The 20,331-nt window shown below is 37.0% G+C and overlaps 1 protein-coding gene across 3 annotated transcripts in view; it reads right to left on the bottom strand.

The window, feature by feature from the left end:
* PRRG1 (proline rich and Gla domain 1) overlaps positions 1–20,331 on the bottom strand; it is a 160,114-nt gene that overhangs the window by 58,571 nt on the left and 81,212 nt on the right. For all 3 annotated transcript variants that reach the window (XM_036840380.1, XM_036840381.1, XM_036840379.1), the window contains exon 3: positions 6,762–6,922. In XM_036840380.1, the coding sequence (XP_036696275.1) occupies positions 6,762–6,922 (161 nt within the window). The remainder of the gene's footprint in view (positions 1–6,761; positions 6,923–20,331) is intronic.

The raw sequence follows: 20,331 nt of genomic DNA, 5'->3' as shown, positions 1-20,331 counted from the left end.
CAGACAAAAGAGTGCATAATGTATGATTTCACTTATAGAAAACTCTAGAAAATATAAACTAATCTACAGTGACAGAAGTCAAATGAATCATTGCCTTGGGGTGCTCTTGATCATGGGGAGAGGTGGGAAGGAGGAATTACAATGGGGCAAGAAGGACCTTTTGGGAATGATGAATCTGTTCACTATCTCGACTGTGGTAATGGTTTCATAGGTGTATGCATATGTTAAAACTTACCAAGTTGTATACTTTATATATGTGTCGTTAATTGTATGTCAATTATAACTCAATAAGGTTTAAAAAAATCAATAGCTTACACATTCACAAATAATAACCAGTTAGAATATATCATGGAAAAGAACCCATGTACAATAGCAACAAAGAAATAGTTAGGGACCAACCTAAGAACCGTGCAAAACTTATATGATGAAAACAGTAAAACATTCCTGAAAGGGAGAAATACTGATTTCAACAAATAGAAAGAAATCTCTTCTTGTAGAGGGTGATTTAATATCTTAAAGATGTTAGTTCTCCCTAAATTAATTTACAAACTGAAAGAAATCCCAATAAAAATACTGACAAATGATTTTTTTCTGTGCTAGACAAATTAATACTAAAATTTATATGGAAAAATAGGCATGTAAGAATAGCTCACAAAACACTGAAAAAGAAGAGCTTATAAGGAGAACTAGTTCTAATTTATACTAAGTATACTAAAAATCTTCTATAAATAAAACAGTGTGGCACTGGCATTTGAGCAGAAGGATGGACCAATGGACTAGAATATAAAATCCTGAAATTGACTAGGCACATACTGAGATTAGGTATATGATAAAGGGTAATTAAATCACTGGGGCAAAGAGAGATTTCATAATAAATTGTGTTTGGACAACTGGATAGCTATGTGAAAAAAATCAGATCCATAACTCACACCACACCCAAGAATAAACTATAAGTGAATCAGAGATCTAAATGTAAAAACTCAAATATGTTAGAAGAAATTGGGTGAATTCCTCTATAACCAGGGCATAGGAGGATGGTTTTCTACTATGATTAAAAATCTGGATTTAATAAAATATTTCTTTAATTTATGGCTACAATGAAAATGAAAAAAAAATTGCATGAGAAAAATCCATAAGCAAAGTCAAAATATAAATGACAACTGTAAGCAAATATTTGAAATATGTCACCAATAAAAGCTAGTATCTCTAATATACTTTAATTAAAAATTCAGGGAAAAAAAGACCATAAATCTGATACAAAAATGGGCAAAAGGCAAAGACAATTCACAAGACAGATATAAAAATGGCCATAAACACATGGCAAAATACACAACTTCACTCATAAGAGAAATGTAAATTGAAACACCACAAGATACCACGTCACACCCAAAAGATTGAAAAGAATGTCAACACTTTTAAAATACACTCTGCTGGTCAGACTGTGAGGAAATAGGCACTCTCAAATATCTGGTGGGAATGTAAAATAGTACAAGCTTTACAGAGAGTACTCTCGCAATATCTAACAAAAGTACATATGCACCAATCCTTGACGAGCAATCCACTTCTAAGAATTTACCCTGAAGATATACTTCCAATAATGCAAAATTATTTACTACAGCATTATCTGTAATTGCAAAAATACTGGAAACTACTTAATGCCTAAATACAGTAGACTGGTTGAATAAACTGTGACACATCCTTACAAGGAAGTACTATACAGATTTTTAAAAATAGGATAATCCCTGTGAATACATATGGAGTGACTTCCAGAATGGATAGATGGATAGATGAATATAAATGTTTTTCCCCTCCCTATTACGATATGGGTATTAAAATTCTGAAACCACTGTATGTGTGTTGTAGAACTGGGCAAATGAGTTAATATATTGATGTTATTGAAAGTCAGGGCCCTCGTTGTGGAAGAATATCTACAAAGAATATCTACATCGCACCTACAAATACAGAATGGGGAAAACAAAGAAGAACCCTGAGGGGTACTGGAATCGGAGATCAGCAGGATGAATATGCAAGTCCATACACCACACACACGCACACACACACATTTATATGCATATATGTGTGTAATTATTTTCCTAGCTCTGTTGCTGGAAGGCCCAGAAGCAATGATACTCTGATAGCAATGAGAACACTCTAGCTCCCAGATCTTGGTTTCTAAATATTATTCCTAACTATAAGTAAGAAAGGCTCCTCAGAGAAACAGCCAATTCCAAGACTGGGGCAGAGAAAGTACAAGATTATCCTGGAACACCTTGTTGGGCCAAAAAGTAAAAAAGTGCTAGAAAAACTGATAGGGACATGTCAAAGAGACAGAGAAGCCAGTTTGAAGAAACTTCCATTAACCAAATTTGAGACATTTTGATCAAAACACTGACAGCAATGAATTTATAACTCACTGAATAAAATGATCTATGAAAGATAGATAAAGGGCAAGTTCCTGCCCATAGTGGAATGCCAACTAACAAACGTACACAGAATGATGGAGTCAGAAATCCACCATTTAGCGTTATATTAAACTAGAATTTAATTGATTCAGTCAAGAACTATCAACAGCAGACATTAAAACTAGTGGGTAAGGTTGGAACTCATTTGAAAATACAAAATAAGGGAAACAACATATAAAAAAGCTGTGGACTGATTGCACTCAAGATCAACTCTAGGAAAGAGTGGAAGGAGAAATTCTACTGAAAAGGAAAAAAAAAGTTGATTTCTACTTGTATCTCACAAATCTTAGGACTTTTAATAAACCCGTTATACATATTTCTATGATAATCTGAACTTAAACTTAGCTGAGGGGGGAAATGTATGTGAGAGCAAAATGCCATGTAAGGTGGGCAGAAATCATGTCTGATTAATGTGTACGATCCACAGCCAGTGTATATTTACAAAGTTTATTTAAGTCCTGACATATTCCATAGTTCAATCTCAAAGTATTATACTTCATGTAGTACTAAGAATGCTGTTTGATGATTATAAAAATACTAGTACCTGGAGAAAAGCCTAATGACATTTAAAGATGCTTGTTTTTAATAATGTTCTGGATTCAGAAGGGAAATTCAGGCTCAAAATTCTATATGCAATCAAAAGACTAAACACTAAAAAAAAAAAAACACAAAAACTAGTAGGTAAAAGTTTGGTGGAGAACAGAAATATTTACATAGTTTCAAAGTATCTTCCCACTAAAGTTCTTACCTTTCCTTTAAAGGAGAATGATAAAGCAGGATGAAAAGTCATTAGCTTTATGAAAACCACAGCAGAATATCTAAAATTTGTATTTTTTGAAAAATCACAATATCAAAAACTAAGTTCCATTTAAGTACATGAGCTAGTTTTTTATTAAAAACTGCATGCTACAAAGCACCATTTATACTATAATCCTATTGTCCTTATTAAAAATTATATACTAAAAATAGGCTAGAATGATAAATACCAAAATTATAAAACTGATGGTGCTAAGAATTCAAGTGATTTTATTCATTTTATGTTTTACTACATTTTCAATTTCTCTACAATTAACATATATTAATAAGAAGAAAAAATATGTAAAAAAACCCTGCAAGAAGTAAGCAGATACAGAAGAAAAAAGCTGGAAAGAAATTAAAAAGCCAACAGTGCTTTGTGATTGCATAATGGCATCACGGGTGATGTATTCTTTTCCCTGTTTTTAACTGTGGGACTTAAGATTTAAAAACCATGATGCTCACAGCTTATCACTTTATAAACTGATTTTACCTTTGCTGTGCACACTGGAATCTAGCAATGCTGCCTCTCTGATAACCTCTCCTTGAACTCCTTCCTCTTACGCCCTGGATCCTTCTCTACCTAACAAGAGAACAAATCCTCTTTCTTTAAAACTTCTGCATCCACTGCTCCTGAGATTATTTGATGTCCCTTTATAACATCTAACATCACTTGTTTCGCATGTAGTGTTATTTTCATGGTGAGCGTACAGGAATGGATCTTTATATAATGGCAACCACTGGTAATGTCATTTCCTACCATAAAGCAGTTCCAGAGAATATATACCACTGCCTTGTGCTTTCTCATCCCTGTTCTCCTTGCATAGCAATTGGTCTAGAGTAAGGAGAGGTGAAGAGGTATCTTGTCAGAGGGAGGAGGGGAGTTCTGATATGTCTCTTCTTTTGTAGAAGTAAAACGTTTAATTTTATTATTTTTTATAACATCTTTATTGGAGTATAATTGCTTTACAATGGTGTGTTAGTTTCTGCTTTATAACAAATTGAATCAGCTATAGGTATACATGTATCTATCCCCATATCTCCTCCCTCTTGTGCGTGCCTCCCTCCCACCCCTCTAGGTGGTCACAAAGCACTGAGCTGATCTCCCTGTGCTATGTGGCTGCTTCCTACTAGTTACCTATTTTACATTTGGTAGTGTATATATGTCCATGCCACTCTCTCACTTCGTTCCAGCTTCCCCTTCCCCTTCCCCGTGTCCTCAAGTCCATTCTCTACACCTGCGTCTTTATTCCTGTCCTGCTCCTAGGTTCTTCAGAACCATTTTATTTTTAGATTCCATATACATATGTTAGCATACGGTATTTGTTTTTCTCTTTCTGACTTACTTCACTCTGTATGACAGACTCTAGGCCCATCCACCTCACTACAAATAACTCAATTTCGTTTCTTTTTATGGCTGAGTAATATTCCATTGTATATATGTGCCACATCTTCTTTATCCATTCATCTGTTGATGGACACTTAGGTTGCTTCCATGTCGTGGCTATTGTAAATAGAGCTGCAATAAACATTGTGGTACATGACTCTTTTTGAGTTATGGTTTTCTCAGGGTATATGCCCAGTAGTGGGATTGCTGGGTCGTATGGTAGTTCTATTTTTAGTTTTTAAGGAACCTCCATACTGTTCTCCATAGTGGCTGTATCAATTTACATTCCCACCAACAGGGCAAGAGGGTCCCCTTTTCTCCATACCCTCTCCAGCATTTATTGTTTGTAGATTTTTTGATGATGGCCATTCTGACCTGTGTGAGGTGATACCTCATTGTAGTTTTGATTTGCATTCCTCTAATGATTAGTGATGTTGAGAATCCTTTCATGTGTTTGCTGGCAATCTGTATATCTTCTTTGGAGAAATGTCTATTTAGGTCTTCTGCCCATTTTTGGATTGGGTTGTTTGTTTTTTTGATATTGAGCTGCATGAGCTGTTTGTAAATTTTGTAATTAAAAAAAATTAATCCTTTGTCAGTTGCTTCATTTGCAAATATTTGCTCCCATTCTGAGGGTTGTCTTTTCATCATTTATGGTTTCCTTTGCTGTGCAAAAGCTTTTAAGTTTCATTCGGTCCCATTTGTTTATTTTTGTTTTTATTTCCATTTCTGTAGGAGGTGGGTCAAAAAGGATCTTGCTGTGATTTATGTCATAGTGTTCTGCCTATGTTTTCCTCTAAGAGTTTTTTAGTGTCTGGCCTTACATTTAGGTCTTTAATCCATTTTGAGTTTATTTTTGTGTATGGTGTTAGGGAGTGTTCTAATTTCTTTCCTTTACATGTAGCTGTCCAGTTTTCCCAGCACCACTTATTGAAGAGGCTGTCTTTTCTCCATTGCATATCCTTGCCTCCTTCATCACAGATTAGTTGACCACAGGTGCGTGGGTTTATCTCTGGGCTTTCTATCCTGTTCCATTGATCTATATTTCTGTTTTTGTGCCAGTACCATACTGTCTTGATTACGTAGCTTTGTAGTATAGTGTGAAGTCCAGGAGCCTGATTCCTCCATCTCCATTTTTCTTTCTCAAGATTGCTTTGGCTATTCGGGGTCTTTTGTGTTTCCATACAAATTGTGAAATTTTTTGTTCTAGTTCTGTGAAAAATGCCATTGGTAGTTTGATAGGGATTGCATTGAATCTGTAGATTGCTTTGGGTAGTATAGTCATTTTCACAATGTTGATTTTTCCAATCCAAGAACATGGTATGTCTCTCCATCTGTTTGTACCATTTTTAATTTCTTTCATCAGTGTCTTATAGTTTTCTGCATAGAGGTCTTTTATTCAACCTAGTTTTGGAAGTTTTAGCCACAGCAATCAGAGAAGAAAAAGAAATAAAAGAAATCCAAATCGGAAAAGAAGAAGTAAAGCTGTCACTGTTTGCAGATGACATGATACTATACATAGAGAATCCTAAAGAGGCTACCAGAAAACTACTACAGCTAATCAATGAATGTGGTAAAGTAGCAGGATACAAAATTAATGCACAGAAATCTCTTGCATTCCTATACACTAATGATGAACAATCTGAAAGAGAAATTAAGGAAACACTCCCATTTACCATTGCAACAGAAAGAATAAAATACCTAGGAATAAACCTACCTAAGGAGTAAAACATTTTAAAACAGCATCACTATATGTTAGCTTCCTCTGCACTTTCTCCATGATTTAGCACGGTATGGTCATAATGGTATCTATAACTTTCCCGAACAAAGCCTTGTGTAAAACATGCTTCCCCCTTGCTCAGATGATCGATCTCAACTCAGCAGGGTCCTATGGCAATGGAGCCCTCAAAGACAGATCAGCACACAGGGAAGTGAAACTAGACCTCCGACCCGCAGAGTCGGGTGGCTTAGTTAGAGGCCCCATTCAGAGTTAGTTCTTTGGGAGGGTAGTTTTTAAATGATAGCAATGCACACAATTTGGGAATGCAGGTTTCAAATATACATCACAAAGGTAGGCAAATCTGTGAACATTTAAAAAAGATTGCCAGTATACTTACAGTTTTTTCATTATTTTCAAAAGCTTCTCTTGCTTCTTCAAATGTGCAGACTTCTTCTTTGCATTCACGTTCAATATTGCCCTGCCTTATCTCTTCAAAAAGTCCATTAGCTCTTGGGTAGCGTTTTAATACTGAATTGGCTTTTTCTCCTGTGAGGAAAACTAAAAAGAGATATAATAATAAGCATAAAATGGTAATTAAAAAAATGTGGAAAGTTAATATACAAGATGAAATCTGCTAGATACTCTTTAGAAAACATAGCCAACACCCTAAACCTCTTTCTCTAGGTCAGCAATGAAGTGACTTTCAGCTCTCAACCACCAATCTGCTGTCTTCCTCATCATGTGAGTGTGTCCTTTCAGTAGCAGTTGCCCTGGGCGGGGACAGTGACATGATTAACGATGTTACATCCAGACTTTAGCACATTCCTGCCAACCATGGGTGTTTAAATATAGCAATAATGATACCAGTACTTATACTCATAACTGTAAGAGGATGCCCCCAGGCGTTCTGCTGTTGGACAGCAGCAGTGAAATCAAAATCCAGTCTGTGGGCTATCAGTCTTTGTCCCCCTAACTAAAAATAAATAAAACTCCAGTTGACCTAATATAAACCCAGAGAACACTTACTTGTATGAAAGGAAGAGTTGACAAAATAATATCAAAAAATTAAGACAAATTTGGCCATAATTCATTCCAAGGGATATTAGTAATAGTTTTGTTCTAAATGCACTTAAATATATTTTGACACTTTAATATATTTAACCCCATCTCAATGTCCTTCAGAAAAAGAAAATTGTTCCGCATGACTTATAGGGGCATTTCATATAAACATTCAAAATGCATATTTATGATACCCAGTAAAATAAGGCAATGGTTATATGCATACTCATGGGGAATTATTTTTTTTTATGTACAGATTCATTTTAAACTATACTTCAATTACATTTTTCTAAAACTGTCCTGCTTGTTTGGAGAGATAAATAGAATGCTACCAGAATTTAATCTCTGCTAATGCAAATTAGAAAATTCCCTAATCTTAAAGACCTCTGACATGAGAGAAGGCACATTACAGATCCTTCAAGATGTATTTTAAAAAAAAAAAAGGTCTACATTTTGCAAAAAACATTTTGAAGTAAAATGAAAAACGGTAAATGCTCTTTTAAAAATGGCCACAAGAGCAATGAATTTAAGGTTTACCTCATTTTAGAAATGTGTATTTCACTTCATAGAAGATACGGATTCATTACTTAGGATTCTTTAAAGTATCCAAATTGATACCAATTAGATGGCTACATTGAAAACTACAGTAGGCCTTCCATAAGTGTTTCCTTCCTTCTGTACTTCAGAAGGGTAACCATCGATAAAAATTAATCACACAGTCATAAAATATCGTTAGAAGAAATCTTAAAAAATAAAAAAATAAAAGGATGCTGTTGAGTTGGAGAGTAATAGTAGAATTTTCTATCAGTGCTTTTCACAGTTTAGCAGCATCAGAATCCCATGCTGGACTTATTATCACACATATTGCTGGGCCTACCTCCCAGATTCTCTGATTCCATAGGTCTGGGGTAGGGCCAAGAAGCTGCATTTCTAGTAAGATCCCAGGTAACGCTGGTGCTGCTGGTGCCACTCCCACAGTTTGAAACCACTACTCAAATGGGAGCTCCTTAGAAAACTAGTTCTGAGGAAGGTGTTTATGGAATGCTGGGATTAACAAATTTAAAAAAGATCTTTTACTGCATGACTTTTCAGGACCCTTAATATGCATTTAATATATATTTTAAATCTCCAGAAAACGAACATGACACAGGCATGTGTCATATTTATTTGACTGTGGAGCCCTTTTTCAAGGAACATTTCACTGAATTAACAACTTCCTAGCCATTGGTTTTATTTATGCCATGACAAACAATTCTCTTCCATATAATAGGCCAACTAATTCATGAAGACAGTAACTGATTTCTCTCGAGGCTTCTCTTTTCCAGGATAAACATGTCTAGTTCCTTCGTCTGTTGGTCATATAAAATAGACAGACGTCTCCGTACCGTCTTTACCTCATAAAATATTGTATTCTACACTGAGTGTGGTCTGACAAGTACAAAACTGATCAGGGCTATTGGCTTCCTTGTTTCTAAACACAATAGATATGTCAATAAAGTCTAACGCATCTTTGGCTTTTGGGACAGTTTTCTTGAAAATAAACCAATCAGTAATAATGTATTTTAAGCTTTTAAGAGGAAAAAAGAAACCTAAATTCTCCTAAGAGAAAATGTTATATACACTATCTCCATAAAGGGGTCAAGGAAAGCAGCTAACTCTTGAAACCAGAAAGCAGGCTAATTCAGAAGGTTAAGCAACTATAAGGTAATGTACAGCAAGACACAGCCCTTCTTATTCCAGCCTAATCAAATTACCAAGAGCACTCCACAAACACCTTCTGTGTATTTTCTTGTACTGGAAGGCAACATGATATAATACTGAGAACTCTAGATGGAATAAGCTGGCAAGTAGATTTTATCTCACCTGCCAAATGTGCTCAATTGGAAGATACCACCTAGAGTAAGAGTCCGACCAGTAGGAAAGATATTGTTACAGATTAGTTCCGTCTGCCATATATTAGGGAATAGGAAGTTGTGGCAGAGTATTTGCTGTTCCTCATCAAGGTAATTTGGAAATGTCATGGGTGATACCAGAATTGGGATTCTTTCTATGTGGAAACAAAATAAAGCGGAAGGTGGCAGCTTGGACCTATAGGATAAGATCAGACTATTTCTTCCTAAAACACTGGGCAATTTCCACGATGCTAGGGCTTATGTTTGGACTTAATGTTTGAAACTAAAGATGATTACTTCCCTCTACCTCCTTCTCATCAAAATGTGTGAGTTACCCCACAGCTGTCCAGAATCATGTGTATGCCTTCATCAGAGATTACATGATGTGGCAAGTATACAGAATGTAAATTTACTTTGAGAACACAACACTGAGGTATTAATCAAACATGTTCTTTTCTCATTAAAGGACATAAAGAAAAACCTAAGCTGTTTTCTTTAGATTCAGTTAGGAAACACCCTTACTAAAGAAAATATTTAAACTCTAAGACTGGTAAACATATAAATGACCACAAAATAAGTATATTAATTCAAAAAACGTAACTACTTTTTCATAATTTCAAAATAAATAGCTTTCACCCATGCTTTCTCTTCAAAAGAAAAGAATAAAAATAAATGAAATAAGATAGCTTCTCAAGTAACTCTCTAAATTACTGCCTTAAACCGAAATATGTAGTCGTGTTATATATTTTTAATGCATTGCAGCATACTAAAACTGACATTCTAATGCCAAAAATCTTTATCTAGGCAAAATCATGTCCGTACATTTGCTGAAAAACAGCAGATGGTAAGGCCTGAAAATTAACAGCCCACGTGGAAAATCTCTACTCCACTTATCTAATCAGTTCTCTAATCTTGGATCTGGATTCATTGAAACAGCCATTATTTAAAGTTGCAAATGTTTACATTTTTCTTTTAAGTGAACAAAATTCCTTCTTTAGGACATATTTACTGAACACAGACTATGTACAATGAGATCATGACAAGTCACAAAGATGAGTAGGAGACTGCCTTTGACCTCAAGGTTCTTCAGTGCAAGAGATAATGAAGATAAAAGAGATACACAAACAGCTCTAAGGCAAGATGAACAAGGTAGATGCTCTTTGAGGTCAGCAGGCAGGCGTACTTCTACTGGGTAGGTGTGTTTCGGGATGGGAGAGGGACCTGGAGAAGGGCAAGTGAAAAGTATATTTGGGCTGGCCTTTTAAAAATTGGCAGGATTGGGGCATGCAAAGATGGTGAGGAAAGACATCCTAGGAAAACAAAATAGTGAGTGAGGGCCTGAAATCGAATAAACCTATGGCCACAGACGAGGAATATGAGCTGGTCAGTAGGGCCAGAGTACACGATTCAAAAGAGGAAGAGAGGGAAATGAAACCGGAAAGGGGCCTGAGAGCCATGTCATGGAGGCATTTAATGTTAGGCTAAGATATTTAAACTATTTGACAGCATTCAAGAGTTTAGACCGATACTTCGTGGAGAATAACCTAGAAAAATGTACAAGTACAACAGATTTGGGGGTAGGATGAAGAGAAAATGGAGGGATAAAGGCCAGGAAAAAGGCTACTTACAACAGACCAGGTTAAGAAATAATGAGATCATGCATTAGAATGGTGGCAATAGGAAGGGAAAGAAAGGGACAGATGTGAAATATGGGTGATCTCTTTGGCCACTACGCCCATCATGTACCTTATTCCTCAGTCAAACCAAATCTTACCATCCTTCATATAGGTTCTTTTATGCCTCCATAATTCTGTACCTAATATTTCCTCTGCCTAGCAAACTCCTATTCCATTCAGATGTAACATCCTCTAAAAACCTTCCCCAGATTCTACTCCCCACTTCGTTAGACAGAGCTGCTACAGACTCTCAGTATTTACGTATACTTCAATTATAGCAATTAACTAAAGTATATTGTAATTTTATTATAATTTTTGGTATGCCTGTCTGGTTCCCCCTCAAGACTTGAGGGCAGGGCCCATGTATTATTAATATTTTGATCCAACATCTGTCTTTCATAATACCTAGTAAAGACCTTGGTACAGAACATGATTCAATAAGCGTGGAATAAAGGAAAAGGCAGAATGGGAGAAACTTGATATCTGAATGACTAGAAGCTGGGAAGCCATGGACCATGCCTCTAATTATGAGGCAGCATCGTAAACGTAATATATGATTATGAAATCAGTACATTTACTGCAAAGTTTCTAGTGAGACAGCACTTGAATATCCTTCTGCAAGAGAAACTACCTTTTGAAATTTGTACAGTACTTCTGTTTGGGCTCCGCTTGGAGCACAATTTTTGTTGTTCTGAAAGAACCATTGATTTGCCGTAATACTTATGTAGAGGGAGAGTAGCTGGACAACTACTGTTGTGGGAAGAGGGCACAGCCAGATGCTTTTTGGCTTGGCAAGGAACTAGCACCTTGGCTCCCCAGGGTGCTGCAGTGAATTCATGAAGAATGTGCAGGATAGTTTACATTTTTGGAGAAATGCATTGATACTTAACATCTGTTGGACACCACACAAACTATGAGCTTAAGGTAATTCACAGTTTCATTATTAGATAGTTCTACATTCCTTTCCTTTGTGAAACTGGATTTTCGGCTATGATTTTTAAAAAAAAAAGTGCTGTGTTTGACAAGAAGTGAGAAGGTTTGAGAAGTTGTGCGGTGCCCAACAGGTACACACATCCAATTAGTAAGTAACTGCATGGCTATTTAAGATAGAAATATTGAAACAAAGCAAGTCACATGAGTTTTTTGGTTTCCTAGTGCATTTATAAAAGTTATGTTTACACTATACTATAGACTATTAAGTATGCAATAGCATTGTCTTTAAAAAGCAATGTACATACCTTAATTAGAAAATACTTTATTGCTAAAAATGCTAACTATTACCTGACAACACAGGGTTGCCACAAACCTTCAATTTGTAAAAAACCACAATATTTGCAAAGTGCAATAAAAGGAGGTATGCCTGTATTATTTTTTCAAATGGCTACCAAGCTGTCAGGATATAAATACCTATTAAGTTGTTTGGACCTAATTACTTAATAAATGGAACTATTAGGCATTTCTTTTGGCCTATGGCTGCTGTGAAAAAGTCACTGCAATAACTAAGGGCGCCTTAAACTCAGAAAGTTTGGGAACCTCTGACCTAGGGGTTCTAGAGGCTGATGGAGTCCTGCCACTGCTCTCCCAAACACATCTGGCACACCATGCTTGAATGGGCTGGGAAGTTCCTTCTCTGAGGAAGGAAACTGAGATCCCTTCTGAAAGTTTACAGTTACTGAAACCTGTCACATGGGTTACTGTGGCCCTGATAAGAGCCAGCAGGAAAAGAATATAGTATAGTCCCCCCCCCCATCCAGTCACACCCCTCAATTGTAGGTTATCCTAAGGTCTCCCTCAATTAGCCACTCTGGTTCTGTGAGCTTGCCTGGGAAAGAGGCCAGGGAGATGAAAATGAAACAACAGGGTCACTAGGTAGCCGGAACACTGGGCAATGGGGCCTCCTGTGTTATGGAGCGAGCACAGGTGAGTGAAATGCTGGGTAGAAAGGTGCCCTCCTCTTTTCCCAGCGCTGCTGGTAATTACTACCAGCCCAGCAAAGGCAACGTGTGCCACAGTTCACAAAGTGACTCCTCTATTGTCCTTGGAATTGTCCTGGGTACCAGAAAGCCTGGTTTTTTGTTTTTTTTTAAATAAAGCCATTTCTTTAGTTTTAATTTATTTATTTATGGCTGTGTTGGGTCTTCGTTTCTGTGCAAAGGCTTTCTCCAGTTGTGGCAAGCGGGGGCCACTCTTCATCGCGGTGCGCAGGCCTCTCACCATCGCGGCCTCTCTTGTTGCGGAGCACAGGCTCCAGACGCGCAGGCTCAGTAGTTGTGGCTCACGGGCCCAGTTGCTCCGCGGCATGTGGGATCCTCCCAGATCAGGGCTCGAACCCGTGTCCCCTGCATCGGCAGGCAGATTCCCAACCACTGCGCCACCAGGGAAGCCCCAGAAAGCCTGGTTTGATTGCCCTGGTTTTAATGTAAGACTATACGCTGGCAACAACAGCAAGAACATGAAGAGCAAGAGAGGATGGGGACTTCCTACAAATGCACCTAGCATTCCATTATCTTTCTTCAGTGTAGGAGGCGGGGCATACTCCTCCATCTGTGGGAGAAGGCGAGCTTCATGTCCTACTACTCTGCCATCTTGATTGCTCCTCCCAGGGCGTACTCCTCTAGACCTAAGGTGCAACCCTAGAGTTCTTCAATTTCCCATGGGAATAGGGTTGGTCAGGGAAGGAAGACAGACATTCTCATATTTCCAGGGGCTGTGGCTGTTTAATCTGAGTAACGAATGTGACCTCATTGGTATTCCAAGCTTGTTAAATGGTACACATCAGTTACGCATTTAGAAAGTAAGAAAAAGTTGTTAAAGCAAACAGCTATGAGAGGAAAGCAAAAACCCTATGCTTTCCTTCCTCATCCGTAAAATTGGAATAACAGCACCAACGTCATAGTTATAAATGAGGTAATGGACATAAAGTGCTTTGCTCAGAGCTTGGCAAAAAATGGAGCTCAATAAACAAGAGTGTGATTTGTTGTCACCATGACAGCTGTCATGGTGGCAGTTATTCCATTAAAGGAAAAACAAGAGATTTACCAAGACGATAAAAAAAAATACACTTAGAAAATAAAAGAATAGATGATCAAGGATAGGGTTAACTTTCAGTGAGTCTGTACGTTTAACTCCAGGGATGCCTAGAAGTTTGGTCCCCTTGGTCAAGATTGGGATGAAATGTACTAGCTTTATAAAGTGCTGTTTAAAGCCCTTGGAGGCACTCTGTACTAGCTTGTCTACAATGTTTATTGAAAAGGTATAGATTGATGGTTTGCACTGACGGTATGCAGCCTAATTTCATCTGTATGACCATTGGGTATCAAAGATTCTCAGTAAACATGTGCCTTGGCTCCCCTGAGACCAAGGTTATCTTGCATGTATCTCGACTGTTCACAATTAGAAGAAAAAGCATGCCCCGTGTGACTAAAAATGGCCTTAGGAGCCATCTTTCTCCGGCTGCACCATACCTTTAGCCATTATTAAAGCCTTATGAGAGTCTCATAGGTCCTTTCAATTAGCTAATGTTGAGTAGTGCCTACTTTGATGATTCATAACTAGTTTGAGGATATCATGAGATTTAAAAATTTCAGAAATTCTTCAGAATGTAAATTAAGGACTATTTCTGGTCCTTATTTAGAAGGACTTGATTCTGTAAGAAACTCATAAGCAAGTATCCTTTACCATACCTTATATGTTTACTAACTTCAGTTTTGATCAAATGTATGCTGATAGTCTATCATCATGAGAATTTTAATAATAGATCACAAAGAAGCTCTTAAGAAGGACAGATTAAGAAATGAAAATCATACACATGACAGATATATATGTTCAGCGAATCATGAATGAGTAGCTACAACAAAATATACTAAATAAATTATTTTCCATTGATACTTGGGTTATTTGATAGTTCAGGTAGCTATTCAATATTTGACATAATCACTGTGGATATTAAGGACAGTAAGACATTATTTATGCAGAAGTCACTCAAATAAATCCAGTCTCATAAACTTAGAAACAAAAGATGACCAAGGTCATGCATTATAACTTATCTTATGTTTTACCTACAGGGGAGCCTCAGCTCCCTTAGACTAATCAAGGATCAATTTACTCAACCCTCATCCACGAGCCTGGCTATAAGACTTGAAAGCCTCATTGCACATTAAAGAAGTAGAAGTAGAAGGGACTAGGGGTGGGCTGAACTGGATCAACACACTGACAGCAACAAGAAGTGAAAGCTGATGAATCTGAAGACAAGAGGACAGACAGACAGAAGGCTCTTTGAGGGTTATTTAGAGTAGGTCCTAACCCTGCTCACATTAACAGCTCCCAAAGCTGGGATTATGTTTATGATGGTGAACCTGAGTCACCAAGAAAGGACCACATGATGTTCACGATATTGTTTAAGAAGGCAGTAAGGTATACGATCTATTTTAGAACTATTTCCATAAAAATAGTTTTTAAAAAGTTTTTTTAACAATTTAAAAAGGTGAGCATGAGCAATCTGCAAAATGTATTTATTCAAATGGAAAGTTCATTCCTAGACAGTGTTGTGTAAATGTTGGTGTGCCACAGACTGAAATTATAATGAGTCCACATGCTAACCAGGAAGCTATGTTTCTTTTCTGAATAAATCTCTAATATCTTGTTTAGTTGTGAATTTCTCATAAAAGACTGCATAAGATGCTAAGCTATCCACTTACTTGAGCCTTCTGTTAGTCATATGAAAACTGCCTTTTGAGGCTATCTTGTTGAAGTCTGAGAAAGCCAATATCCGTTCACCACTTTCACTAGCCCTTTACTGAAACAAATGAAACTGCAGGCAAAGAGAAGAGTATGGTAGGGTGAAAAGGTCCCGAATTTGTAGTCAGGTATGCGGATTCCTGTCCAGCTCTGGCACTAACCTGGCTGCATGATTCTGCATTTGTTGCTTAATTTATCTGGGCCTGTCTCCTAATTTGTGAACCTAAGATGTTGTATATATATGATTTCTTAGGTCCTTTGAGTTGTGACTGTGAAGTTTTATACTTGGAAAGATTTTTGTTACGTGGGAGTAGTGTATCACATCCAAATTCTTTGGGTATATGAATACACTATTTTTCAGCCAAGCAACCACCATCCCCCAAACCAACAACAACAACAAAAAACAAACAAGAAGCAAAAATCAACAAGGAGCACACCAAATCCTGCGCTCAGATTTATATACTATAAAAGAAAATCTTATGAAGTGTCATACTCATAATTCTTTGTTTTCTTGCTTCTAAGCCATTTTGATACCATCATTTACTCAGTTGTGCATGCATACGATGCCTTCAAGGTTTTTTTCTGCTGAAATGGGTATTAAATAGGCATTTCTTATCACAGACTGACGGATATAACTTTCCCTAGAAAAACAAAGTCTCACTAGAATTCTAAAGTGACATTTCACCTCCTAAAAACCAGTATTATGCAAAATAAAAAGATCCTATTTGGATTATCTTCCTATTAGTTAGGGAGGTGGAAAAACCAGATTATTTCCCAATTGTATTTCACCACTGTAACCTATTTGTGGAAATTAAAGGTTAATTTTTTCATAGCAGGTAGGTTTATAATGCAGAATTTGTTGTACAGTGGTGCTCATGTGCCCAAACAGGTTGTCACAAACTTATAGCTTAGTTAGAATGGCATGTAGTATATGTATTCACAGGAACTAGGAAGCTGAAACCCACTCAAGGACTGAGATATTTGAAAAATAATGTGAAGTTACAGGACTGAGCTAGTGAGAGTGGGGAGTCTCAGGGTTTGAGAGAAGAAGTAATTAATATCTTTAATATCCTGAACCTGCTTCTTAAGGACAATGTAGTGGTTATGATCACTACCTAAGACTTTAAAAAAAGATATCTTCGTGCTACTGGAGGTATGTAATGAAACGCCAGATGATAACAGGCAGGTTTCCTGGAATAAGTGTGGAGAAAATGCCAGAAATGGATTTCTATAAGAGAGAAGACAAAACAGGTAACGTACGTCTATAAAGTCAATATTTTTTAAAAACAAAACAAATATGGTTCCCCCCTGCCGAGTGAGTCTTGCTAACTCAATATGGTTTTCTTAAAAGCCAAATTTTACATCAAATATTCAGATGTCTCTTGTCTAACGATTTTACGCTTTGTAAAGAATAACGAGATACAGAGAAAAGATCTAATAGATTCTCCCACAAAGGAAGGTAAAAGGCCAAATTTCCTTTGAAGGAGTTTTACAATTCATAATGCCTTATCAAACAGAATTCTTCATGAAATAAGGATGACAGCAATCAAGTTACTAGCAATTGCTAGTAATTGCAATAATTGGTTTAAATGTATGGTATGGTACTCTAACACATGATATTTATAGACTAGGGGCTGTGCCTTACCCACAGGAAACAAACAAATATGGAATTAGAAAATGGTCTAATTTGCACAAAATTAAGCACACAATCAGGTGGAATCATGAAAATACGGGAATTCCAAAGATAGGTATTTCTCCTATCACTAGGGCCTCAACTATTATCAACAAGAATATCATTAGTCTTAGAGTTTATAGTTGTCACAGCCATAAAACTTTGTTTTTAGCTTATGGATCTGATTTACACTGATTACAGTTCTGTCCCATATGGAAGAAAATGGAAACAACTATAACAATCACCATTTAATGGGGGGAAAGGCATGTAGAGAGACTCAGCAAATATGAAATATAGTTTTAAATATATAACTCTATGTTATAATGAATGCTTCACAATCTGTCAACATAGATAGTATGGTATTATCTATGTGACAGTTAGCTGTAATCTAGATGTTAGGAGTGAATAACTGTCCTAATAGAACACATACTACATTTAATCAAAAAGCCACATTTCAGAGGTGGTTGTTCAGACAGCACTCAAAGATAGTATTCAGCTATCTTTCTCTTCTGTGCACAAACAGCAGAGCATGATGGATTTCAGAAATGGAGTCTCCTTGACAAATTAGTGCCTTTGTTAATTAGCACATGGATTTCAGAAATGACTTTTCGCTGGTGAAATCAATGTTATTTACATGTGAATTTGCTCTAGAAATGATAGAATTCAAACTTTCGCTTGCTCTGTCTGAAGGGGAGGTACTACATACCAGGAGTGCTCTCTTTTCCTCCCCTTCTCTCATAGTGGCTCCTCAGGGACCCCTTTAGAAAAGCTGGTGCTTCACTGAGCAACACTGGAAACCACTGATCCATCTCAATCCCTTCATTTTACTGACAAGAAAACTGAAATCCAGAGGTTAAGTGACTTATCCAAGGACACAGCTGCTTGATTATAGGACCAGGACTACACCTTGGTTTCTAGAACCATAATGGAAGAAAATTTCACATACTGCGGTATGGGAAAGTCATTCTGGCTTATATATGATTTAACTCGAACTTTATGCTAACTAAAACAGCCTGTTTGTGGCCTATCAAACATGCATTGTACATCTGCCTTAATCCTTAAAGAAAAGGGTGCATTGGCCAGAAGTAAAAAATGTCCATGTTAAAAATAAAGATGAAATGCCTCCCTTCCTGGGTCACCAATGCTGGTATGCCTTCAATGATAAGACTCCCTTCCCAGGTGCGAAGGCCATACTGAGTCCCTGTGTATATGCTGATTTGTTGTGGCTGTTGTTTTGAAATCTTGAAGGAATGGATCCCTGACTTCTTTGATGTTCTTTGTTCTGACAAGATATAAAACTGTGCTGAAAACCATGCTTCTCCAGACTAGTTCCTCAGAGTTATCTGAGCTGCTGTCTACTGGGCTACAGTTCTTAGTTTGGCTCAAATAAAACTTTCTATTCCTATCATAGATCAGTTTATTGATTATTTCTGTTGACAACCATATACATTTGTCCCTCGGTAGCCATGGGGGATTCATTCCAGGACCCCCTATGGATACCAAATTCTGCAGATGCTCAAGTCCCTTATGTGAAACGGCATAGTATTTGCAAATAACCTATGCACATCCTCTCATATACTATAAATCATCTCTATATTACTTATAATAACTAATACAATGTAAGTGATACATAAATAGTTGGAAACACAATGTAAACTCTATGTAAATAGTTGCTGGCATGCAGCAAATTCAAGTTTCACTTTTTTGAACTTTCTGGAATTTTTACTTTTTTCCAATATTTTTGATCCATGGTTGGTTGAATCCATGGATGTGGAACCCGTGGATACCTGCAGACACAGAGGGCCAACTCTAGTGCTCTCCTTTAGACTTGAATTACTTCTATGAAAATCATAATATGTTAATTATGGCTTATCTCTAAAGATTTCCTTCCCTTTATTCTAAATCAGTGGTTTTCAATCTTGGGAGACATTGCACCCCAGGGAACATTTGGCAGTGTCTGGATACATTTTTGATTCTCACAATTTGGGGGGGTAGGTGCCACTGGCATGTAGTGGGGAGAGGCCCCACGACAAAGACTTACCTGGTCCCAAATGTCAATAGTCACTCCTACATGTATGCCCCAAAGAACTGAGAACAGATACTCAAAAACTTGTACATCGAGGTTCACAGTAGCACTACTTAGAATAGCCAAAGGGTGGAAACAACACAAATGTCCACCAACTGATGAATGACTAATCACATTGTAGTATATTCATACAATGGGATATTATTCAGCCATAAAAAGGAATAAGGTACTTATACAACATGGATAAACCTAAAAACCATTATGCTAAGTGAAAAAAGCCAGACACAACAAAAGGGCACATATTGTATTATTCCATTTAAATGAAATATCTAGCATAGGTAAATCCACAGAGCTAGAAGTCAGATCACAGGTTGCCAGGGCCTGGGAAGGGAGAAATAGAGACTGACTGTTTAATGGGTAGAGGGTCTCCCTTGGAGGTGATGGAAATGTTTTGGTACAAGATAGTTGTACAGCATTGTGACTGTACAAATGCCACTAAACTGTACACTTTAAAATGGTCAATTCTATGTTATGTGAATTGTTTTGCCTACATTATGTGTTTTGCCTCAATTTTTTAAAAAAATGTCAGTAGTGCTAAGGTTGAGAAACCATTCTAAACTTACGTACCAAAGTTATTTTCTTCTTGAATAGGTAAAAGGCAGAGAGGACTGCATCAAAGACAAAAAGCATCAAGGACTATAATGAGTTTAAAAAAAAAAAAAAAAAGCAGCCTGACCCTTAAATAGTAAGCTCATTTTTTTTCTGATGGGAAAACTTGCCAGGAAAAAATAATGGCTGTTGTCAGCCCCAAACAGATTTGTTTTACTGTTATAAAATTATGAAGCTAGACAAGGGTTTACGATAAATTGGTGACATCATCTGAACTGCAGAGGCATGAATATGCT

Source organism: Balaenoptera musculus, chromosome X (assembly GCF_009873245.2).
Source record: "Balaenoptera musculus isolate JJ_BM4_2016_0621 chromosome X, mBalMus1.pri.v3, whole genome shotgun sequence".
NCBI classification, from domain to species: Eukaryota; Metazoa; Chordata; class Mammalia; order Artiodactyla; family Balaenopteridae; genus Balaenoptera; species Balaenoptera musculus.
The sequence above is the reverse complement of the archived record's forward strand: the minus strand, read 5'-3'. Positions and strand labels throughout refer to the sequence as shown.